The 25842-nt window shown below is 38.2% G+C and overlaps 1 protein-coding gene and 1 long non-coding RNA gene across 3 annotated transcripts; both read right to left on the reverse strand.

Annotated features, from left to right (window-relative positions):
- Positions 1-14473: 14473 nt before the first annotated feature.
- On the reverse strand, positions 14474-20850 carry LOC107590364 (uncharacterized). 2 transcript variants are annotated; one of them, XR_001609781.1, is made up of 4 exons: positions 20790-20850; positions 20174-20259; positions 19811-19930; positions 14474-14732 (listed from the first exon to the last, which is right to left on the reverse strand). It is a non-coding gene; the product is annotated as an uncharacterized lncRNA (long non-coding RNA). The 2 variants fall into 2 exon arrangements; XR_001609780.1 differs by lacking the exon at positions 14474-14732 and adding an exon at positions 19509-19562.
- Positions 20851-21257: 407 nt separating this feature from the next.
- LOC107590423 (uncharacterized protein C17orf53-like) lies at positions 21258-24081 on the reverse strand. The gene is made up of 6 exons (XM_016279168.1): positions 23907-24081; positions 23783-23836; positions 22636-23498; positions 22328-22411; positions 21368-21508; positions 21258-21266 (listed from the first exon to the last, which is right to left on the reverse strand). The coding sequence occupies exons 3-6, from the start codon at positions 22972-22974 to the stop codon at positions 21258-21260; spliced, it is 573 nt and encodes a 190-aa protein (XP_016134654.1). The 5' UTR covers positions 22975-23498; positions 23783-23836; positions 23907-24081.
- Positions 24082-25842: the final 1761 nt, after the last annotated feature.

The following is a 25842-nucleotide window of genomic DNA, read 5'->3' on the forward strand; positions in this document are numbered from 1 at the left end:
AAGCTATTTGGAAGAGTAAAGGGGATGAGACACAGTCATGACCTGACAGAAAAATACATACTGCCTAAAGCATCATTTTATTATTATTAAATGTACCTTTCAAAAACAAATTATTGGTATCTTCAAAAAAATAAAAAATCTCACCAACCCCAAACTTTTTTCACTTAAAAGCATCTCTTTTTTTGTTGTTGTTTTTTACCTAAAATAACTGCATGTTAATTTTTTTTTTTTAACTAACTATAGAGTAAAAACCGTAATACTGTGAACATAAAATACATTTGTACATAAAATACAACACTTCTATTTTAATATAATTTAAAATGTAATTTATTGCCGTGATGGCAAAGCTGAATTTTTAGCAGGCATTTCTCCAGTCTTCAGTGTCACATGATCCTACAGAAATCATTGTGTGCTGCTTAATATTTTTTGTGGAAACCATGATACATTTTTATTTTCAAGATTCTTAAATGAATAAAAAGCTCAAAAGAACAGCATTTATTTGAAACAGATTTTTTTTTTAACATTGCAAATGTCTTTACTGTTACTTTTGTTTAGTTTAAAATCCTTTTTTTTTTAAAAGATAATAATAACCTCTAACTTTGAACTGTATAAAATGTTATGGCAAACATCACTCAATCACAAATGTCAGTTCAATCAAGTTGCATCTTCCATAAATCATATTCACCCTCATGTCACTAAAAACTTGTGTAACTTTTTTCCAGTGGAATAAAATTAAAGCTGCACTTTCCATTCAACAAAAATAAATGGTCATTAATGGCTGTCAAAACCAACTGCAATTTTGGTTGGTTTATTCAAAAATTATTAGATCAGAGTCCTTTTCCATCCTAAATAAAAATGTATCCGTAGCTTTGCTATTTCATATTTACTTGTAAATCTTTTTTTCCCCTTTGTTTATACTCACCAAGTGAGCTAGAACTGGCACTGGTGCCCCTTCAAAAAAAAAAAAGATGCCCACACCCACTGCCATATGGTCCACAAAGAATGACAGCACATTGACACTACACTTCACATTGTAACCTTATATTGTGTTATTCTGCCTGATCCACAGAACACACAGACCTTTTTTTGGACATCTGCAATAAAACAGATCTTTGGCTATTCTGTTGCTTCTAACAGTTTTTTCTGCATCTTGCACGATAAAAAAAGGACATTTTTTTCCAACTACTTCAATTTAGGACTGTCACAACATCAGATTTTTCACTACAGGATTATCTTGTCCAAAAGTGCTATCAGTCACATACATCTTTACTTATATTGTGTGTTTTTATTTTATTTTATCTTATTTTATTGGCCAATGAATCACACCATTGCATACAAAAGGGGACAATTATACTAAACTGCATACAGTTTAAAAAAAAAATAAAAATACAAATAAAAAACACCTTCTGTGAACTGATGTGCCTTCTTTTCACAGAATTTGTTGCATCCAGTGGGAACATAATTATGGATTATAATGACTTATACTGTCTTTTTACACGTTGCATTGCATCGCGCCGTGTAAACATAAAACCATGTCTGCATTTGTGATTGGAGAAATTACAAACTACAAGCGCTACTCTACACTGCTCAAAACTCGCGTTTGAATCGTCAGTGGCAAATTCTTTAAATATAAAAAACGTACTTACAGGCTGTGAGTCAGAACAGCCAGCATTGTAGTCTACTCTCCCAGGATCAGTAAACAGTCCTCCATAAAATGCGCTGGACACATCTGAATATTTGGGTTGAACTGTTCTGGAACAGTGTTGTAAATACAACTTAACCACTGATTTCTAGGTGTGTCCTCTTTTGGAAGGCCAAACAAAGTAGTTTCGCCCTCCGGCGTCTAGTATGAATGAAACGTGAGAGTTTAGTGCTCTATAAAGCACACATCGCCCCATTTTGGGTAAAAATAGAAGAAAAAATACTCCACTCAAAAGACATTTAAAGTAAAAATACATAATCCATGAGTTTTTATCCAAATTAGCACACTTTGGACTAAAAGCTCAATTAACAGGTTAATGTAACATTTCCCGTTTCAGGGCTAACAAAATAGTGCAGCTTACTCTCTGTACAGTGGCAAAAGCTGCAGGACGATAGAGGCGGAGGAGGGTGAACAGGTTGGTGGTATTGCCCCCTTTTTGCGCTCACTGCTGATTGGATCTGAAGTCCTGCAGACTGGGGTGATTAGAGCCAAGTTCACACTACATGACTTTAAACGTTGGCAGATCGCTGTGCTGTTCAGACTACATGATTTGCTGTCTTGAAGGCGTTGTGGTGTTCACACTACATAAATGATCTGCAATAGGGAGTCACACACTACAGGAGCTGACAACAACGATCTGTCACCCAACGACTCCACACGGTCCCCAAACCACGTTTTTATCATGCAAACACGTGAGAAGTGGAACGAGAATGCCACAACAACACGTGAAAGAGGAGTTGTTTATTTGAATATGGGCGTCGAGAAGAAATTAGTGCTGCAAGCTATTTGCGAGATGATCTGTTATGAAAAAATTTGCTCAATTTCTTGTGTCCAAACTTTTCTTAAAGGTGTTGTATGTAGGCTTGAACTAGGTATTGCAGTCCAAATTCAAACTATTTTTACCCTGCCCCTCCTCCTCAGACTTGACACTAGGGCTGTAGTACTCGAGTCCGGTCTCGGACATTTTTCTATGGTCTCGGACTGGTCTCGGACTCGTTGGTGTTTGCACTCGGACTTGGTCATTGGACTCGCCAAATGTTCTCGTTGGTCTCGACCGAGTCCAGCAATATGCTTTTTTTCTCCTTCAAAACAAAACCACATTTGCATGTCGCGCCTGAAAACGCGTGGAAAACGCTAGGCGCGCCGCTTTCTCCTTCTTTCCAAAGCCTTCTGTAGCCTGCGCTCTACGCTTGCGCTCCAGTGGCGTCTGCCGTTGCTAAGCAACTATGACCCGCGCTGTCCATGAAGACGCGGAAGTTTCAGCAAAGCATAAATGGATTTGCAGCACTAAAAATCCCTTGAGGTAGCTCTGCTACTAAATTTATTTTAAAAAAATGGCTATCCTTGTACAACTATGATCAGCTGTTTCTCCGTCTTGGCTTAGCTTTCAATTTTGTTAAGGGGAAAGGATGAAGCTGATTGGTTGATTCTTGTCACATGAGCCGCGGTGCGCTTGCTGTGTTTTGAAAAGTTTATTTAATTTTCTACCTGTTAGATTGTGTTTTATTAATGTCTACACCTACTTCCTTCTACAGCATTTATTAATATTAGCTAACTTTAATTTCAGCATTCACTAATGCATTATTCAAATGACAAGTTGTGTTTGTTAACATTAATGCACTGTGAACTAACAATGAATGAACAACTGTGTTTTTATTAAATAATGTTAACAAAGACAAAAATAAATAGTGTAATAAATATATTCAGGGGCTCAAATATTGTTAATTGTTTGTTCATGTTAGTTAATACATTAACTAATGTTAACAAATGACACCTTATTGTAAAGTGTTACCGACTCTTTTTATGAGGTTAGAAATAGGGCTGAAAGATGAATCGTATTTTCATTGTCATTGCAGTATGAACATGTTATTTAGCAATGGGCACCTCTTGACTTGGACTCGAAACTTTTGGACTTGGACTTGACTTGGACTCAAACCTCTTTGGACTCGGTCTTGACTCGGTCTCGACTAGTCCTGGTCTTGGACTTGTCTTGAACTCGACAAAGCTGTACTTGACTACAGCTCTACTTGACACACACGCAGGTTGCCAGATTGACGACACCAACAGGAACGAGCGCACCTGACGATGGAAAGCATCGAGCCTTACACTGTAAGTTGATCAGCTAATGTATACGTTTGCAATATTTGTATTGTTTGCAAATTATAAACCACCTCATGTGGATTTTTATAACTCTGAATCTGCATCTCATTTCGGAGGCTGCTGCTGCTTCCTCCGGAGGTTGCATTTGTTGGCCGCATACATTGAGGCGGGCCAGTTGTAATGGTAATCAAGTACCACGAAACACAGTGTAAACGCGAGTACTGTCTGAATGTTGAATTTACTTAAAATATTCCTACTAATAACCAGGATACATCAGTTAACTAACTTTAGCTAATTACACTGAACAAAATTATAAACGCAACACTTTTGTTTTTGCCCCCATTTTTCATGAGCTGAACTCAAAGATCTAAGACTTTTTCTATGTACACAAAAGGCCTATTTCTCTCAAATATTGTTCACAAATCTGTCTAAATCTGTGTTAGTGAGCACTTCTCCTTTGCCGAGATAATCCATCCACCTCACAGGTGTGGCATATCAAGATGCTGATTAGACAGCATGATTATTGCACAGGTGTGCCTTAGGCTGGCCACAATAAAAGGCCACTCTAAAATGTGCAGTTTCACATACACATACATTCAAAATGCCATCAATAAAATGTACCTGTGTTCGTTGTCCATAACATATGCCTGCCCATACCATAACCCCACCGCTACCATGGGCCACTCGATCCACAACGTTGACATCAGCAAACCGCTCACCCACACGACGCCATACACGCTGTCTGCCATCTGCCCTGTACAGTGAAAACCGGGATTCATCCGTGAAGAGAACACCTCTCCAAAGTGCCAGACGCCATCGAATGTGAGCATTTGTCCACTCAAGTCGGTTACGACGACGAACTGCAGTCAGGTCGAGACCCCGATGAGGATGACGAGCATGCAGATGAGCTTCCCTGAGACGGTTTCTGATAGTTTGTGCAGAAATTCTTTGGTTATGCAAACCGAGTGTTGCAGCAGCTGTCCGGGTGGCTGGTCTCAGACGATCTTGGAGGTGAAGATGCTGAATGTGGAGGTCCTGGGCTGGTGTGGTTACACGTGGTCTGCGGTTGTGAGGCCGGTTGGATGTACTGCCAAATTCTCTGAAACGCCTTTGGAGACGGCTTATGGGAGAGAAATGAACATTCAATCCACGGGCCACAGCTCTGGTGGACATTCCTGCAGTCAGCATGCCAATTGCATGCTCCCTCAAAACACATCCAGCACCCGTACGTACACATCCAGCACCCGTACGATCAGCACTGGAGCTCCTCAGGGTTGTGTTCTCTCTCCACTGCTCTTCTCCCTGTACACCAACGACTGCACATCTAAAGACCCCTCTGTCAAGCTCCTGAAGTTTGCAGACGACACCACACTCATCGGCCTCATTCAGGACGGTGACGAGTCTGCTTACAGACAGGAGGTCGAGCAGCTGGCTGTCTGGTGCAGTCTCAACAACCTGGCGCTCAACACGCTAAAAATTGTGGAGATGACCGTGGACTTCAGGAGAAACCCCTCTGCACTCCCCCCACTCACCATCATGGACAGCACTGTGACTGCACTTTCTTGTCTTTTTTTTTTAATGTCTAGTTTTATTTCATTTCAGTAATAAATGGAAATGATAACTTTGCTTGGCAACTAGCTAAAATAGAATTATTAATTAATTTATTCATGATTTTAGATTAAGTATAACAACCATTTTTGGTCTGTTATGGAAATAATATAGGACTGAACAAATCTTGTCAGAAAAACAGAAGGGTATTGCTCAGGTATTGCTCTTGCTGCTGATAATCGTGACAATTTCTCAGAGTTTGAAAACAGAAGTTGTATTCTTCACAGATACCTGTTATTTTCAAGAAGTTTAAATTAACAGCAGGCAGGGTTACTCATCACTCTTAAACAGTGAACACTAGACCTGAAGTAAATGTAGTGACCTGCCTTATTAAAATTATGATTTAGACCAGCAGATTAACAAAGTAGCCTACTTCTAGATGCATATCAAAGACATAAGTTCACAATTCAGCAGGGAAATAAATAAATACAGGATTTGTTTTTATAAATTTGGCACATTCAAAAGGCAAGGCGGAGGTTCAGATGGTGAAGGTCTTCTAATCAATGCTGAGGAGTTGGGTGATTGATCCTGAAGTGTCTCCAACAATCAACGGCTTTTCAAATTGACAGAAGACCCGATACTGATTAAATCTGGCTTCCGTTCAAGTGTCAGTTAATTACTCGAATCAAATTACCAAGACCTAAAGAAAAGGGAAGGAACAGTAGTAACGTCTTTACTGGAGCTAAAGACCTTGTGGAGGCACATTAGGCTCAGTCATGGCCATACTTACAATTGGGCTTGACTGGGCTGCAGCCCATGGGCCCCACCTTTGCCCGTTTACGTTTGTTTGATTTGTTCAGTTAAATCCCAGTCAGAAATTATAAGCCACATTACCACTGCACACGCAAGGGCTAAACGAGCCAGCCGGGGCTAACAGCTTCCAACTACAACCTTCGAGGCCATAATCAAACAGCATAAACTGGTATTTATGATTATTTCACATAGAAGAAGGACACGTAGCCTATTGATCGTGTCTGCGCAGATTAGTTTATCACATGGCTCACTTTGAACAGCTCCATTAAGCCTTTAGCCTAAAAGAGTGCACATATAGAAAGATAATGATAAATTCGTGAAATGTTCAAGCCTCATTTCATTACAGATGATGATTCTATATTATGTTAATATTCCCCTAAATTATGCGATCTGAAGAGTTTTGAGAGCTCTCTCCCGTCTCACTGCCATCACACAGAAATGTCATCAAAAGGATTTAAAAAATAAAAACAGCCATTTAATGAGTTTCTATTTTCATAATACATGCCTATGATAGGACTTAGCCTATCACACAAAGAGTCCTGTTTTTTCCAACTATCTGCACAATCACAAATGTACAATAAACTACAACTTACTGAACTTTCAGACACAAAATTCCATTTTGCTCCATCAGAAAGAAAACAGAACAAACAGCAGAACCGCTGCATCTCCAAGCAACACAGTGTTTTGTTCCTCAGAGTTACACGGACCATAAATGATTCCATCTGGCTATAGACCTTTTTTCTTCGCTTCTCCATGAAGAGCGCCATAGCAGCGAGTGACTTCCTGTAGGATGCTTCAAACTTCCGTTTAGTAATTGTCATAAGTTAGCGGTAATGGCAAATCGTGGAGGCTCTGGGAAATTGTGTGCTGTTAAAGGCTGTCACAACAGCTACAGAGAGCTCAAAAACTTTCTCGATCAAGAGTGTTATGAACACAAGTCAACAATAAGAGCAGAATGTAAATGCCCAAGACCATTTAAATTGCACAAGATGCCATCCGACGACGAGGGTAAAACACAATGGCTCTTAATTTGAAATGTCCGCCCCGTAATGTCCATGTATGCTCATTCCACTTTGTGGACAGACAACCAACGACAGAAAATCCATATCCCGAACTTTGGCTTGGATATGATCATCCATTAAGAAAGAAGAGAAGACGACGAACTTGTCTGGACGAAGGTGAGACTATTCACTAACGTTATTTACACAGCTAACGTGCCATTGGGTCTGCACAATTAATTGAAATGCAGTCTTTTCAGTATGTCTGGACGACCAAGTTCTCATGATGTGTGCTGAAACATCTTTAAGAAACCAGCATTTCATTCAGCATTTAAGTATATTTATTAAGTATATTAAATATATATTCAGCATGTAAGCATAAATGTATGTGTTATGAAAACAAAATGTTGTTGCAGTGTTTTCACTGTCTGATTCAACTGATTCATTTAACATATCTCTATAGAATCGGCTCTTTAAGTTAATTATTCTGACTGGTGTGTTATGTTGGTTTTATTCAGCGTGATGAATCGTTTATACGAGTCTGACTTGAATTCAACTTTGAACACTCCACTTTGAGAGTGCCAACGTTAAATCCAAGATTCTTTGTTTTTACTCAATTCCCCTTTAGTCAGAGGTCTGAGTTTGTTCTTGTAAAGTGTTTACCCAAGTGTGCACACTCTCTTAAATATTGACTATGCCAGATATGTTTAGAGTGTGGTCTGTGATTTGATCTGAATGGAAACAGTGTATCCGTGTGACGCAGCTGACACAGAACAACATACATTGTTTACGTCCAGCGGATATTCTCCAAAATGGCACCAGCGTGATGCAGAGGAGACGAATTGTTGAATAAAGTTATTTTTTTCTTTCTTTTGCGCACAAAACGTATTCTCGTAGCTTCATATAATTGCGGATGAACCACCGATGTCACAGGGATTATTTTACAGATCTCTTTGTTATGTTTCTGGACTTGGGAATATTTCAGTTGCGTTGCTGTCTATGCAGGGTCAGACAGCTCTCAGATTCCATCAAATATATCTTAATTTGTGTTCCGAAGATGAACAAAGGTCTTACGGGTTTGAAAAGGGTGAGTAATTAATGACAGAATTTAAATTTTTGGGTAAACTATCCCTTTAAATCCAAAAGCATTGATGTTTTACAATAATAAGTGATACATTGATCATAATTAATTAATTAATTTATAAGGATTGAAAATTAGTCACAGAAATAAAGTGGTATGAACATAGCCTACCTACTTATTCAGTCGAGTCTGTTACTGTTGATTTGTAGTCACAGTATGTACATCACATTTAAAAAGAATGATAATTTCTATATTTTTATAAAAGCTCCCGAACAAAAACTATTATTATATTTTTATTACATACGCGGAGCTAAACTTTCGAGACGATACTTATGACATAATATATGTTTCTAAATAAATACACGATTGTGATAGAGAATAAGAAGCTGACGTCTGATTTCTTCAGGCGGTCGTATTTAGCATGTTTACTATGGAAACGTTAATGGCTAGCATGCATAGTCTTTTGCATCACTTGTAAATATTTCCGCCTTGTATGGTGATCATAATCCACATCGGATCAAGTTATTTCAAACACTCGCTGCTGTCTGAAAGTGAGTTTTGAACTAAAATTATTTTAAAAGTCTTTAATGCTGGTGTTATAGCTGTTAACTTTATGAAATGATCCGCGCTGGCGCACTCCGCCTTTGTTCATTACCACTCCTCTAACCCCAGCTGGCCCGCTTTGGCCCAAGGTTCTCGTCGGGCCTAAAAACCTGGGCCGTTGGCCCCGAGGAAGCACCGACAAGGCACGATCAAGCCCTGGAAGAGACAGTGGAAACACGACTGGCCCTGGCACGCACGCTTTTGGCCCGACAGTGGAAACGCGGCTATTAAAAACTTTCCCCCTCCATGTCAGCATCTGTACACGTATTTTAAAACTGTTAATCTTTGTTTACCAGTAGTTTAAGCTTTTTTTGACTATATGTAAGTATTTGTCGTTCAGTTTTAATCGTCCAGCAATTAATTCATCTACTAATCTAGGAAGCATCACTGAGAAGTAAAAGCCTCTAAGACGAGTAACCTGCTCTGTTAAATACTCTGCATCGTATGGTAAATGTATCAGAATGTGTTCCTTTGGAGACCAGACAAGTAGTTTTGCCATTCTCAGCCCAGTACAAAACATGCCTAATTATATCTGTCTGTAGTAGCCCCTGACTCCGTTCCTCTGCCATTCAGGCTTCCCATCAACCACTTTGATGTCACTATTATTCATAGTGAAATGGTCTGCTAGAGAGGTGGTGTTGTTCTTGGGAACAGGGCACTTTATTTCCAGAAGTTGTAGATGGTAAGCAGCCTTTCTCCCTCTCTTGTTGATGATGCACCATATACATCCTCAGCTTTGTGACGGCTAAATGTCATCTAATTCTTTTCTGTTCAAGGTTTCTTCTGGTTCCTGCATTCCATCGGCACTGCTCATCAGTACAAGATAGCCCTGTCATACCACCACTGGCCACTGCATTTTGCACCTTTCAAAAATCAGAACATATTGGTTACTTTATTATTGCACAGTACATCACCATTAGCACTTTTTTTTTAGAGCTAAACAATTTTGTTATATCTGAAATTTCTAATTGGTTAAATATTGCTGTAAAAATACGTCTTTACATTGAATCATGCAGTCAGTGCTTGAAGTGGGCCGGCACTTCTGACATGTTGGTACTGAGTCAAAGCGTCAGTGTCTGGGTGATTAGAAATGACACTATAAAGCACACTACCCAGGAGGTTATTTGAAACCGGTAAATTTCTGGAAAGTTCAAGGAATCAGTAAGGGAATGCATTAGTAATAAATAATAAGTTCAAAACAGCAGAAAACACTGACAATTTCATCAGAGATGTTGGAGAGAATAGTGACTCGCGTCCAGATGGCAGTAAATTATTATTTTCAGTGTGTATTTGGCTTAAAAGCACGAGTGTTTTATAATGAATGCCGGCTGAAGGTGTTTTAGATTATGCGCTGGTCAGTGGTTTAGTTATTCTGAATGGATCCGTATTGTAGCATCTACAGTCAGGTTAAGGCAGCCGGTTTAGTGGTCTTTTGGTGTCTCCCTGTGGTCCTGTTTGGTATCGCAGCTTAACTGGTGCTTATTTATATTAAAATGCTCTAAACAATTTTCATTCATTTTTCTTTCTTTCGGCATTAAATACATTTGGGGTTGGAGATGTGGGGGGAGTACCGACACTTCTTTTTTTCCACTTCAAGCACTGCATGCAGCCAAACTAGAAGTGTTGCTCCAATTATAAATACCCACCTTCCACAACACAGCAGCAGCATGGCTACAAGACCTGCCGGGGCCAGCTACGCAGGAGCATCCAGCTCTTTCCACTACGCCGTTATTTTGTAACATTATTTTGTAATGCCGTTATTTTGTAACATAACCCACACGATGTGATTTGGTTTATTTATAGCCTAACTCAGGCATCCTCCATACACGTACGCGCAAAGCATAATGGGTAATTTCGCATCCCATGAAAAAGGTCTGTAAGTACAGTCATTTGGAAGTTAAATGAATCAGCATTTTTAATTAATCAGTTGATTCAACTCACGCATTAAGACAAGTCTCTTGCTGCCACCTACTGGCAGTTGTTTCATATTTTAAAAAGTAGCTTATATTTTGCAGTCATTTACTATTTCTACATTTAAATGTTGTATTTAAACTTTTCATAATTTATGCAAAATCCATTTATCTTTGTTTGTTTGATGTTCTAGTTGAAGGCATTTGTAGTGTGTAGGGCCCAAACATAACCTCAAGCCCAGGGGCCTCCGGCCCCCTAAGTCCTGCCCTTGGCTCAGTAATGACTCTGTTAACACACAGGCCTGTAAGTACAGTCATTTGGAAGTTAAATGAATCAGCATTTTTAATTAATCAGTTGATTCAACTCACTCATTAAGACAAGTCTCTTGCTGCCACCTACTGGCAGTTGTTTCATATTTTAAAAAGTAGCTTATATTTTGCAGTCATTTACTATTTCTACATTTAAATGTTGTATTTAAACTTTTCATAATTTATGCAAAATCCATTTATGGATTTTGTTGATAGTAATTTCATTTGATTGTTAACAGCCACCTTGTCTTTTTATTCGGTTTGAATTTATTGATTAAATAAGAACCTGACATAACAGAACGCAGATATAACAACAGATATACTAATAGATCTCTGGCTTTTTTCTTTTTTTTTGTCAATGCTATTTTAGGGTTTTGATCTCTCATCTTAGAGAACACATCTTGCTTATTGTATTATAATGACTATTTAATATTACATCTAAACTTTGTTTGTTTGATGTTCTAGTTGAAGGCATTTGTAGTGTGTAGGGCCCAAACATAACCTCAAGCCCAGGGGCCTCCGGCCCCCTAAATCCTGCCCTTGGCTCAGTAATGACTCTGTTAACACACTTCAATCGGAGTCTGATCCTTAGTGCGCATGTCGCCCCCTAGTGACTGATACACATCATACAGCACACAATGCTTAAAATGCCTCTCAAAAAGACATCACTGGGGTGATTCATCTGACAGAATCTAGACGAGCCAAGAGTGCTGAGGATAAGTGAACAAATCTCTCATTTTATGAAAGAAATGAAATAAGTCGAATATGGCTTATTATCCCTTTAGCATAGAAATTAACATGGGGAAAGAGTCCAATGGAAGAGGACATATAAAAACGATGGCTGTAATTATACATCCGCTGATAATCCCTATCCTCTATCGCTTACATATGCCATTCACAGCTCGTCTCGCAACAATATCTCTGTGGGGGCACCGATATTGCTGACAGATGCAGGGCTTCCAGACTGTTAATGACTTAATGAAGCGAATAAGGCAAGGTCCCTGTGCCCCCTCAGCTGCAGTAATGAGCAAAGTTTAAACATAGATTAGTCCTCCTCTGGGCCCTGGATAAAACTCACAATCATTCTCCGAGTAACAAGAGACATCTGTGATATGCTGACAGATTAGATCAGATCCCGTCTCAGTTCTGAGCTCAATATTAAAGCAGTGTCAAACTCAAGAACAGCTTTATTAATGGATAAAAATGCCTGTGAGAATTTCAAAGTTCAGATCAAAAGCTGTTAAAGCTGCATTTAGCCATTTAAAGATGACATCGCGTTTGATGAAACATACAAAGCTTTTGGAAGTAGATAAAAAAATAATATTAAATAATAGTCAGGTAGATAAACTAAAATCTGCATCTGCTAAATCACATATTACTGAAGATGGTGAGATGTTGGGCCAAAGCAACGGTACAAAAGTTTGATCTATAAGAAAAAATATTTATAGGGTAAGATACCTCCTTAAGAACAATGTGCATTTATTTTTAAATTGTAATTTAGAAGTTTATCTTGTGCAGGCTGATGATGCATCAACCAATGTGTTATTAAAGGAAATAAATATAATCACTTGCTAATTTAGTTATAGCACTGACAGTAGTAGTTTACTGCTGGGGTAAATGGGCCCCCTACCTGGGGCAAGAAGCCCCCTGGCTAAATTTGACAGAATTATTATTTTCATGTTTTATGGTTGTAAAATTCTAAATCAAAATTGTGTTTTGACCGTTTATTTGAATAATCTTCTGTGCTAATTTTGGAGGAGCCATCTTTAACCCAAGGGTCTAATTTTATCTTTTCACTGAGAGAAAAAAAACAAATTTTAACTCCACAAATCAAAACATTTACATGTCCACAAATCCCTTGTTAACAAATAGACACCAAAATATTATCTATGTTATTATATTCACCATAATACAATGCAATACATCACTATTTCCAGAGAGACAAAATTAGATCCGTTAACCTCAAAACTGTTTAACTGTGAATAAATCTCACAAATGTTGATATTCAGATGAAATGACAAAAATAAAAATAGCATAGCCATTCATCAAAAGTGTTGAGATGAGATTTTGTATCATCTATAATCAAGAGAAACATCATAACCTATATATATTTTATATATGTAGGGGACATTTTTTTAATACACAAACATATACTACCAGCAAATGGATTTTACTCTCCTCAGGGTATATACAGGAATCATGGAGTTAAATTTAATACCTTTTAAGACCTTTTTTAAGACTCTTTCCATACATTTTAAGACCTCATCACCCCTCCAAGTTTTAACCGGTTACATCGGCGACAATTTAATTTACTTTTACTATATATTGATTGTAAGATAGCACAACTAAACCGCGTTACTTTGTGAACCCCCATATTGATAGTGGCGGCCTGATGCGTGAAAATTATACAATATTAGAATGTTTGCGGGAGCAGACACAAAAATCGCGGGAGCATGCGGTAATGGTCAGAAATTCAGCGAGAGCGCGATCAACAAGCCCCGCGCTATCACGCAGCGGCACAGTCAGTCAGTGAGGGCCGTAACAGATGACGTCAAATCTTGCGGGATTCCATAAATAAACTACACAAAACCCCACTATTCTGACAAATATACATAATGAAAAGATAATACAAAATGCAATACCTTGGAAAATGGCGTTTAAGACTTTTACAAACTTTTTAAGGGCCTTAATTTTCTCTAAATTGATTTATCAACTTTTAATACTTTTTAAGACCCCGCAGACACCCTGTCTCCTCCACCTCAAATGATAAGTTATGCAGAAAGGACAAGAGATTTAATATTTAATCAATTAATTATTCAACAAGGTATGCCAGGGAAGACTGAATAAGTAATTGCACCTTCATGACTTTATAATCACTCACAGTGAATAAACCTAATCTAGACATCAATAATACACAGAGTGACATGCTGTTGAGACAGTGAGACCAAGACAGTGCAGAGCAATTCATGAGATATAAATATTAATCAAGGCAGGTAAAAATGTAAATTAAAAGATGGCGGTGAAAGACAAAGAAACAGGCAGGGACTTCCAGTTATAATCAATGAAATGATCAAATAATGTCAACTACTCAAGAAATTTTGCAGTAAGACATGGAAAAGCTTTTAAACAGCGCGAACAAACCCCATCATGCCAGCCACTCTGCTTGTGCATCAAAAATGACTAATTACGCCATACGAGTCCTTTGAGGGGGAATCCAGCTGGCAAACTGTAGCCTTAATGGCTGATTTAAATTCACAAGGAAATCTTGCCAAAAAAAAAAAAGGATTCGGCATTAAATTAACATTGATCAGTACAGACATGTTCCTTCAACCCATCTAATACTAGCTACAAACGCATGTGGCATTTGTCAGCAAGACTCAATAAGTGAACACATTATTTATGGGTCTTATCGGGTATTTATTTTTTCAATTTATGCATGAGACTTATGCAAGTGATTTATGTACATATTTACAAAGGTGTACACAAAACCTGAACAAAAGTAGTCTTTGGGTAGCAGGTGTTGCTTGTTTATTAGTGTGTATGGTTATAATATGTATTAATATGAGACATGCTCTACAATTACACTCTGTATATAAAGTGACCGTGTGATCAATGTAATCCGTTATATTCCCCCACAGGTAACTCCCCGAGCAGCTCATCAAGGTCATCTTAAAAGAAACATTCACAGACACAGATTAATACTCAAATGCATACACTCACTTCACGATTCAAAAACACCAAAGCATCTTAAAATTATGTTACTTATTTTTTTCCCCATCTAAATTCAAACAGACAGTACAACTGAGTACAGCATACCACCCGCTGTTTGGAAGACAAATCATTATTTGTTGAAATTTAAGAGTGTCTAGTGAATTGTGTGATAAAAGCCATTAGGATAATTGCATTATTCTTATCTGAAAATCTCATATCGTATGTTCAAATAAAGCACAATGTGAACAATTCATGAATGAAAAAGAATCCAGCTTAGGGGTGTGCGATAAGCAAACATTTATCACAAATCACGATACGCTCAATTTTGGCGGATATATAGATCAGCTCATTCTAGGCCTAACAAGAGCTTTAGAGTCACTAAGGTTATATATTCTACAGTAAACCCATAGTCTGGTTTTGTAAGGATGCTGATGTAGATTCAAAAGCTTTCTTATTACTGATGTGCGAGTCCTCTTGTTTTCTTCCTCAGTGCTTTTTAGAATGTCAAGGCAGTTGAATATTGTTTAAATTAACTTACATATAGTGTCATTTCGGGGTCAGAGAAGAGTAACAAAATTTTGTGCCAAATTCAATTGGGTCTGGCAAAATTATGGCTTTGCTTGTCTATGTTTGTGCTGTTCCAGACCAAAATATACGAGCGTGGAAGTTGTCCCAAAAACATGATTATCCAACTATTGTCTCAAGTTCCAGAGTTACCAACATAGTTCAACGATTCTGTGTTTCCCGAAACCACAGTTCCAATCAACATTCGCAAACAGCATTGCAAATTTGTGTTTGAAACTACATATCTCAATCTGTGGTCACATAAGCATAGTAAACAAACTATAATAATCAGACATTAATTGAATTCTCAAAGCTATTAATTACCAGAGATTACTCCACCACCTGTACGTGATGTCATTTACAACTAGGGCTGGGTATCGAGTTCGATACTTTTTAGGCACTGACCGAATTGCCTCGATACTATCGAGTATCGAAAAACGTCTCGTCGCTCGGTACCAAATTTCAATACCTAAGGGGTGAATCTCATCAAGGTCAGTGAGGCGCAGATCGATCAGTGTTTGACATCCGCGAGAGCGATGCGAAAACGTACGTAGGAGTCTGCTCGTGGTATCTTACTATAGGTCTGCACAGTCGGTCCGCAACTGTGACACTCAGAGATGTGGCTCACACATGAGGATTTAGTGTGAATGCGTCCCAGCCCCCGTAGCTGTAAGGCTACATTTACACTGGTGTGCTTTTGTTTTAAAATGAAAACGATCCTCGTCATACTGACGTTTCCACTGCGTTTCAAGCTGGCTTTCCACCATCTCCGACAAATGACAGACCGAAAGTCATTCATTTCCAGTGGAGAGTAGCGCCGGAGCTGTGTAGAGTTCCAATCATATCCAGATGTCCGTTCGTACTACAAGACCGAAAGCACGTGTTATGTGACCATTCATGCACACTGTAGCATCATGCTACATAAGACCAGGGTTTAAATTGGGCCGGGGGCCGTCTGGGGCTGAGCCTATAGTTCTATAAACAGTTCAATAAGCAAATACAATAATATTAGGTAACTTACATTTTAGGAAGAAACAGCGCATCTCACAGCAACCAGACGATTTCATTGCTGATTGATTTCCGTGTTTTGAACGAATCGGTTGAGTCAAAGTTTCATTAGCCCATGCATAAACATCTGATGAATCTGCCGTTTGAACGAATCGTTTGAATGAATGACTCAATGAATCACTCATTAAACGCTCACCACTGGCACCTACTGGCGTTTTAATTTAGTTGAAAAGTATCATTTCCACCATAATTTCTTGTTTGAATATTAAAAAATATTTAAAATAATCTCATAATAATTATTTAATGCAGTTGTATTTTTCAGTGTCAATTGAATTTATAGATCAAATGTAAGAATTTGAAATGAAAGTATTAATGAGATTAGTGGGAATAGAATAAATAATTTGCACAAAAAACAAAACACACATATATATAATATATATATATATATACACACACATACATATATACACATACATATATAAGCTCGATACCATAGAGCCCCCTCCCCTCACACACACACACACACACATAACAAATCTCAATTTAACCCCTGCATAAGACAATAAATAAGATTTATATTCCGCTTTTACTCAAAACTCACTTTAAACCACCATCAAGTTTTTGTAATAACTTCCGATTGCCGTGTGTTTTGGCCATGTATTGTTGATGAAATGAAATATATTATAACCTCTGAGTCAGAGCAGCGATCATGGAAGAGAGAGCACAGGCAGACAGTGCTAGAAACTGCTAATACTTATCAGTAAATCAATAGAAAATGAATAGAAATGACGATTCTGTCTGAGCTAGGTGATTCTGTCACACGCACTAGTGTAAATGTAGCTAACAGATGTGTAAACTGAAGACTATTTGAGCTTTATTAAAACTATTTGCACTGATTTTTTGTTTGTTATATTTTGTTCCTTTGTGCAGTGGCTTTGAATCTGTATAAACATCAACAAGCTGAAAAATAAAACCAAAGGTTTTTTTTAGATAATGTAATCTTGTTCAAATAGATTTCATAAAATTGGTATCGAAAAAAGTATCGTTCAGAAACCGGTATCGAAGTCAAGGTATCAGTATCGAAAATTTTTGAACGATACCCAGCCCTATTTACAACAGTCCAATATTGTTAAACCAACATGGTTCAAATGATGGAGGAACAACCATGTGACTAGCTAGTTATTTTTTCCCCAATTATGAATCATTCTATGATGGTTAAGTAGCGAATTTTATTGTTGTATGGGAAACAAATCACAGAGCAGATTTTGTTTGGCAGCGGAAAATATGAAGCAGAGTGTTTACAGAACACTTAGTGTGTTTACACTTGGCAGGTTTGGTTTAATTAAAACTCGCTCTGATGTGGTTCGTTTGAGTAAGTGTAAATGCTGCCATCAGAACTTGCACACTAAACAATCAGACCAAGACCAATCTTTTCAGGGGGGTGTCGGTCCACTTTCAAATGAACTCTGGTGCGAGTCGAATGATATATGAACAGAAAACTAACCAAAAATATCTTGTGATGTCACAAGATGTGAGCCAAAAAAGACAGAATGCTCAAGCATAACCGGTCTCGTCTTCCCGTCTTATAGAAGTTATGCTGCCCATTACAGTTACAGGCGTCAGAGCCGCAGTCTCCTTGCAGCAGATCTCCATGTGCAATGGAGGAATTCCTGCTACTGTTTTGACTCCTTTGCACATTTTATAAGCTCTTTGTAAGTTATCAGCCAGTAAAAATACCACCACATATGTACACATACAAAGAGTGTATTTAGCCCAGCACAAAGCAGTTTCGTTTTCAAAATATATGCCATAAACACTGTCCAATTAGGTTGTGCCCGTATCTATATGCCTTTTATTTTGTATCTTTAGGTTTGGTGTTAAAAATGACAGGGAGAATGCTAAGCGAACCAGGACTAAATGCGATTTTTTTTTTAACCGGACCAAAAGAGCCAAACTCCAAGTGTAAACACTAGGGCTGGGTTTTGACACAAATTTCACGATTCGATTCACATTCACAAGCTTGCGATTCGATTCAATATAGATTATTTTGGATATATATCAGGTACAGCACAAGCCACATTTTCTCAAGAGAAAAACTAATGCTGTAAAATATACATGAGAGTCAGTCGGTACTACATTACTATAATATTGAAGGTTAAAATTGACTGATTTGTTAAAATTACACTTAATGACGTTTTTAAAATAATAAAGTTACAATGACATAATATTTCTACTTCAATTCGTTTTTTTAAATATAAACAATGGTGGCTGTCATAAAAACTTGGATATATTCAAACATAAAACATTGAAGAACAGTCAAATTTATAATGAATGTTATTTGATGCATATATAGCAAAATGCTCCTATCTACTGTTTATTTTTCTATCTGACTAATGAGTTTATGGTCAACGAATATGTGTTTCTGAGGTAAATGCTACGTTATGTGACATTGTTTACAAAACGTTATATTGACGTCTTTACGCGGCTGAAACACTAACTGAGCGATTACTTGAGACAGGATACGGATTGTAAAGTTGTACTCTTTCTTTTAACTTACCTTCGGATGTTTAATCATGAATATTTTGTGCTGAAACTGGTATTAATGTGGAAGAGACGATCCGTTCACGTGGGCCTCGCCTGTTGAACTGAGGCGCTACAGTGATCTGTCACTCCACATTAAACCAAAACGCCATTTATTGTTTGAATACTGCAATTTGCAATACTGCAACAGAATTTGAAATCTGAGACTTTGCGTCATATTAAAAGTACCAAAGCACAATGCTTATTGCGATATATTGAATGGGAAGTACCCTTCAATGTTCCGTCCATTAACTGAAAACAGGCTAGAGTAGACTAATCGATTCTTGGGATTGAAGAATCAATATCGTTCCATAAAAATGAGAATCGATTAATATCGAGATTTTTTTTACCCAGCCCTAGTAAACACACCCTTAAAGCAGGAAAAAGTAATCGGTCACTCCACTCCACTCACATACTCAATAACACACCAGCTTTCAGTAAGTACATTGCTCTGAGATTAAAACGGCACTCTTGCTTCAAGTTGCTTGTGTGATATTGCTCAATTGATGATACTCCAACATACACACCTGTGTCCCATGCTGTGTCTCCTGTTGGTCTGGACACTGTAGGTGCTTGACAGACTGAGAGACCGGGCCCCCTGCAGGCCTTGTGGGTTCACTATGCAATGCAAGCTCCTGCACGTACGTACATGCAACAACCGGGGTGAAATGAACACAAAACAAATAATAAAGACACCACAAATTGTTTAATTAAGCAATATTTTGGAAAGCGATCATCTCCTGAAGACAGGTAATTCACCAACAAACAAGCAAAATGTTGGAGACCACAATATCAGGCTCATTAAACACCTGAAGAAAGGCTCTTGAAAATACAAAATACAGAAAAGTAATAATACCCTTGAGAACAGAACAAGGTGACTCACTAGTGGAGGGTGGGATTGCTGGGAGTTATGGTAGACCCCATCCGGTGGGTATATCCTGAGAAGGTTATTGGGTGTGACGTTCAGGTAGTGATTTCGGTGTGACGGTGAAAATACACCAACCTTTAAAAAATAATGAGAATTGTGTGTAGAGGACCACAGTAGAGGACTGGAAATGATAGAGAAGAGTGAAGAACTGAAAGAGTGAAGAAAGAACTTGTATTGCCCACAGCTCTGCATGTGCTATCTGTTAAGCCATGGCTCAGAGTAATAATAATAATGAGTAAATTAAAACAACTTCTGGTGTAATCTAAAGTTCATATTATTTCCTGTGATAGTCTATAATGAGGTCTGAAATATAGTAACTTGTTTGAGTAGTAACACAGCTCCTGTCTTGAGCTCTCCCAGTCTTTTCTCTACCAGGCGACGATGAACCGTACCCTGCATCTCACCTTCAGAGTGCAAAAGAAAAAAACAGAAAGAGAGAAGTAAAAAAAAAAGACTTCTGGAAATAAGAGTGCAATCAGACCAAGAACACCAGCTCAGTCAGTGACCCCCTGATTTCAGTCACTGTGATTGTGTGTGTGTGAGAGAGAGAGAAGAGGATAAGGTCACCCATATCATCATGGAGAAAGTAAGCTGTGTTTTATTGTTTATATATACACATACCAAGTCAAACTTTGGACACAATCTTTCTTACTGAATTAGTTTGTAATTATATTAAACATGTTTTAAATACTTAAGCAACTTAAGACATTTCAGTTTTGAATTATATTTATATGTATTTTATTAGTATTATTATTATAGAAAGCTGCAACAAGTACACAGTATACAATACTAAATGAGTTGTTTAAAATGCGCCCCAGCCTCATGAAGTTGGATGAGGGGGGGCTAAAATATAGTTTTCATTTGTTTAGTCACTAGATACTTTCAGCTAATAATGTTTGCCTGGTGGTGTACATTATATCCTAATTATTAGTACCTGTGGGATCTCTGAAGACGGCCTTCGCATCTGCTTGAGTGTGTGTGATACTCTTCAAGACCTTATTCTTAGCTAGCTGCCTGAGAGCAGCCTGGTGTGTGTGAGAAAGTTGTAAGTCACAAATAAGCACCAAAGAAAAACAAGAGAATAAAAGAAAAAGCATAAGTTGCAGCACAGCCTCAAGGCCATTGGTAATAAATCAAGTGAAAAGCTATTCAGCATTTGTCAGCCTAATGAATATTTAACACACATGTACTATTAGCAGAGGATCGTTATGACACACTGGGCAAAACACATTAAAATTACATTAATAATCACTTTAAGGTGACTGATGACAACAGTGATTATGTTTGTGTTAATCATTTAGGGAGCTGAGATTCCTCATTTGTCCTGATTATAGCCATGGACTTCCACTTTAGGCATAAATAAAAGTAATACAAATATTTACTGAACAAATCCAGATAAAAACTAAGAAATCTGCAGACGAACAAAGTTCGATCCTTAACTATATTGATAACACGACCACTCAAATAAGCTCATTTAAATACACAGTGTGCTGTGAGATTTCTGTAGCTCACCTTGCAGAGTACCATGACAACACTGTAAGAGTACAGAAAGCAAGAAGGGTTCTTCTCATCCAATCCCATCTCAGTCTTCATCACTGCCCATGGACCCCTGCTGAACTCCTCTTCCTCACTCACCTGAGAGCTGGAAACCTGCTGTGAAAAATGAACACCGTGTCTGATGAGTGCAAGTTTGTGAGTATGTGTGAGAGAAAGTGGACCTGTGAGCAATTCCACATAACTGTGGAATAGTGTAAAAAAAAAAAAGAAAGAAAGAGAGAGAGAAAGAGAAATGGTAATAAAAAGAAAAAAGGAGGAATTCACAATATCTTGGCACCATATCATATTTTTTCCCTATCGGTATCAACTAAGATTGGATATTTAATTGTTGATGCAATTTTTACATGTGTGTGCCATCATTTAACAGCATTTAATTTAGCATTTAAAATAACTGATTTTATTTATTTATTAATCAGCCAGAATTGGTGCAAACATTATTTACTTTTAAGTAATGTTTGTTTATATCAATTTATGTCTCCTTACACTGGGAATGTCTTTTCAGTACTACTTATACTATTATTTATTTAAATTTTGAATTGACTTTTAGATTTTTATACATCGTTTTCATTTTAGCTTAAGTTTTAGTAAATCTGTTACATGCTTCTGTCATTATTTGTTTTACTATTATAGCTTTAGAAAGTTATTTTTATTTCACTTATAGTTATAGTAATTTAAATAGAACTTCAAAACCACTGAGAGTTCGTTCAGTTGGTTTCTGATTTTTGTTAGTTTTTTTTAAATTGGGTTTGTAATATTTATAATATTTTAGATTTATTTCAACCAAAAAAAAGATTTTTAGTTTTAGCTAACAATAACAATGCTGGAATAAACAGCACAATAAAATGTGCCCCTACAAGTCTCAAGTCTATCGACAGTAGTTTAATCTGGAATGTGGAAGATCCCATATTTACATACATTACTTCTCAGCCGAGCAACAGCTCCATGTGCAGGCGTCTGAGGAACTGACACAACAATGTCAACAAGACTCCGTCCACTGACCTACAAGACAACAAACAGAAATTAAACCATTGAAATGAAAATAAATCAGAAATTCTATATGTCAGTCATGAGAAACCAATGGAAATTTCCAGACTGCAGGGTACAGAACAATAATAAACATCGGTTTTAAAGAGAAATAGCCTTGCAGTACACTAAATAACAGTTCTGAGCAGTACATATTGTTTGACATTAAGAATAATCAGCTAAAATAGTGCTTAGCTGACCTGTATTGGTAGTGCTCCTGCCGGGCCAGCAAAACGACGTGCTTTGGCTGGCATCATGCAACTCTGTGGTCTCTGAGGTGTCTTATTGGCTGCAGACACCAGCTGGACCAGGTGATTGGTCAGGACAGGCGTGTTGAGAGGACGAGGTGTAAATGTGGAAGAGGAATCAGTAGTGGAAGACACAGAGTGGAAAAGAGACCCTCGGGGCTGCAGCGGGGTCCTTGGTGTCGAAGCTCCCCTCTGGCACTGAGGCGACACAACTGGAGGCTTGGGAGTCACAGGTCTGGGGAATCGCAAGACTGGTGTTGCGGGGCCACGCATGTGATTTGCATTCTGCATAGGGGTAGATGGTCACGTGGAGCCTTGGATGGTGGACGCGAATGAGGTGTTGACTAAGGGCCGTGTAATTGACACTGAGAAGGTAGCACCAAACCTGCCATGATAGGGCACTTCTGGTGCTGACGGCCTCATCCGTTTAGTGGGTGAAACGTTGTCCAGTGGTGCAGCTGGATTATTTTGTGGCTCAGAAACCATCGGAGGAATGCTATCCAGTTCCTCCAGATCCACATCCCAGTTGTCAAAGTCACCCTGTGGAGGGAGGTTTCTCTGCAGGACACTGAGAGATGCTTGGGGTGGAGGGTTTATTAGGTTAGAGGAAGGTTGCAGGGATGGCGCGGGCGCTCGGAGAGAAGAGACGGAGGCAGAGATTGACTGACGGCAAGGCATGGAGAGATCTGGTAGGGCATTGATAGTGCCACATGCTGGGGGAGTCAGAACAGAACCAGATTCAGATGGATTTTCCCTAGGGCCTGATGACAAGCTAACGGAGCTCTGCTGTACATGTAAGGATTCAGATGATGGTGCTACAAAAGGAGTGGAAGAAGATGTGTGCTCTGTTGGACGCGTCCAATCAGCTTCAAGCAAATCCTACAGATGAAAAATTATGGATGACAAGATAACCAAGCAAATACGTGTCGTTGTCATTTGTAAATAAAACTCCTAAAAGGCAGAATATATCGAAATACAAATTATAGTCTGTCATATTATTACCAAGCACATAAGATGTACAGTTAACGTGGAGGTGGCATTACTCAATTGTACTAACACCCTTTAAAATGCATTTCAAAACTAAAAGTAAATTCCATACCTCAACATCAAACTCCTCTCCAACGGTAAACAAGCCCTTCCATTTATTACAAGCCTGTATCAACAAACAACGAATATCATCATCAACAATCAGTTTAGTTTACAAATTAGCTAGCTGTTTGCACATAGCTTAACGTCATGCCTGTTCTGATAATCATAAGAGCAGATATATAACGCGCCAAACATGGAGTATTAATGTAAGCAACTATCCGTTGAAAGTTTTGTTCTCATTAGATACGCAGACATTGAAAAACACCGAATATACAGTGTATAATCTAAGATTTCGCGCCGCCAGGTTCAAACACGACCGTATGCAGCACCATCTGCTGGAGGAGTCCAGCACTGCTATTGATGAGGCCAACACCTCGGTGTAGAAGTAGCATAATGAGGGAAACATTCATGTCCAATACTTCCCCCATTCAGATTTAGCCGAGATTATTGGCAATGGCGAATAAGATGTTACTTTAACTTACACTCTGTGCTAATAGCACCGAAGACTAAGCAAATGGCATCTATTTTCTACTTCATTGAGTTCAAATAGGATCTGGTTTTTATTACAGCAACTACCGCGAAATATTAATGGACTTCACCACCTACAATCAGATGTAGAGTACTCATTAAATGGGAGGATATGCATAGACATTTCTAAATGTGTAGGCAAGTCTCTCGGTAGTGATGGATAGTGACAGGGAAGCATAAAATAAAAACTCACCTGGCTGTAAAAGTTAAATCATTCATTAACATTAAATGAATTAATGATCAGCCTACAAAACCAATGTTGAGTTCATCATAACCTACATAAACAAACATCAGTCACACTAATACATACAAATTTATTGGTGACCACTATAAAACTACATTTAAAGGAAAAAGGTGAAAAAAAAAAAAGACAAGCACAGCACTAAAATTACTTGGCTGAAAAAAAAAGCATGTTGAGGGGCATATAAGAGCAGGATGCTTTTGCAAAGTGACTTGGAGACTAAATCAACAGTAAAAACAAACCGATTTAAAGAACAGATTTATTTTATTTTATTTTCCACAAACAATACAGAGGTGCCATATTGTTAAAACAGTTCTAGAACTTCTGGAACTGCTTCTTGGCTCCAGCTGCCTTGGTGACCTTCAGGACGTTGAACCTCACCGTCTTGCTGAGGGGTCGGCATTCGCCAACTGTAACGATGTCACCTAAAGTCACGTCCCTAAACAAACGGAGAACACTGATAAATAAGAAACTTTCAGCAATTAGACCTTATACAAATATCTCACAAACTAAACTACTTATAAACCTTGAATGCAAAGAAACCCTTTAGGTCAGGGGTCACCAAACTGTCCCGGAGGGCCGGTTTCCTGCAGAGTTTAGCCCAAACTTGCCTCAACACTCCTGCCTGGAAGTTTCAAGTATACCTAGTAAGACCTTGATTAGCTGGTTCAGGTGTGTTTGGTTAGAGTTGGAGCTAAACTCTGCAGGACACTGGCCCTCCAGGACTGCGTTTGGTGACCCCTGATTTAATGTCACAGGATAGAAGGAAAAAATAAATTATTCTTATTTATTTATTATTAAGTATTACATGGGAACAATGGTGCTTGATGTATGTGTTTGTGTTTTCAGAGCAGTCATCCTAACGGACACAAGACTCTATAATGCCAAAGGCAAAACTGTCTTTTCAGTGAAAATCACCTCATTTGCATGAACCTGTCAACGGAGTTTAGAAAAATAAAAAAAGCTACTCTTCTCAAAACCTTTCTAAATGAATATAAGGAAATAAAAAATTAGTTTAATCTCAATAAATTTGTCCAAGACCAAAATGCTCTCCACATTAATTTTATTAAGATAAGTGTATAATTTCTGTGCCACTATTGTCACCAAACCGAATTTCAAAAATGATTTCCAACAGATATTTAAACACTCCCTCCATCTGCCATTGGTGTGACAAACATATAGTCCCTGCCCAAAACCAGTGTTAAACCAGTGTTGCCATGTCAGGCTGCTCAAACAAACAAAGTAATGTTTTGATGTGCCACATTGACTACGCTTTTCAAGGGAATAAATCTACTAATGGC

This window comes from Sinocyclocheilus grahami, unplaced genomic scaffold (genome assembly GCF_001515645.1).
Source record: "Sinocyclocheilus grahami isolate Dianchi unplaced genomic scaffold, SAMN03320097.WGS_v1.1 scaffold127.1, whole genome shotgun sequence".
NCBI lineage: Eukaryota > Metazoa > Chordata > Actinopteri > Cypriniformes > Cyprinidae > Sinocyclocheilus > Sinocyclocheilus grahami.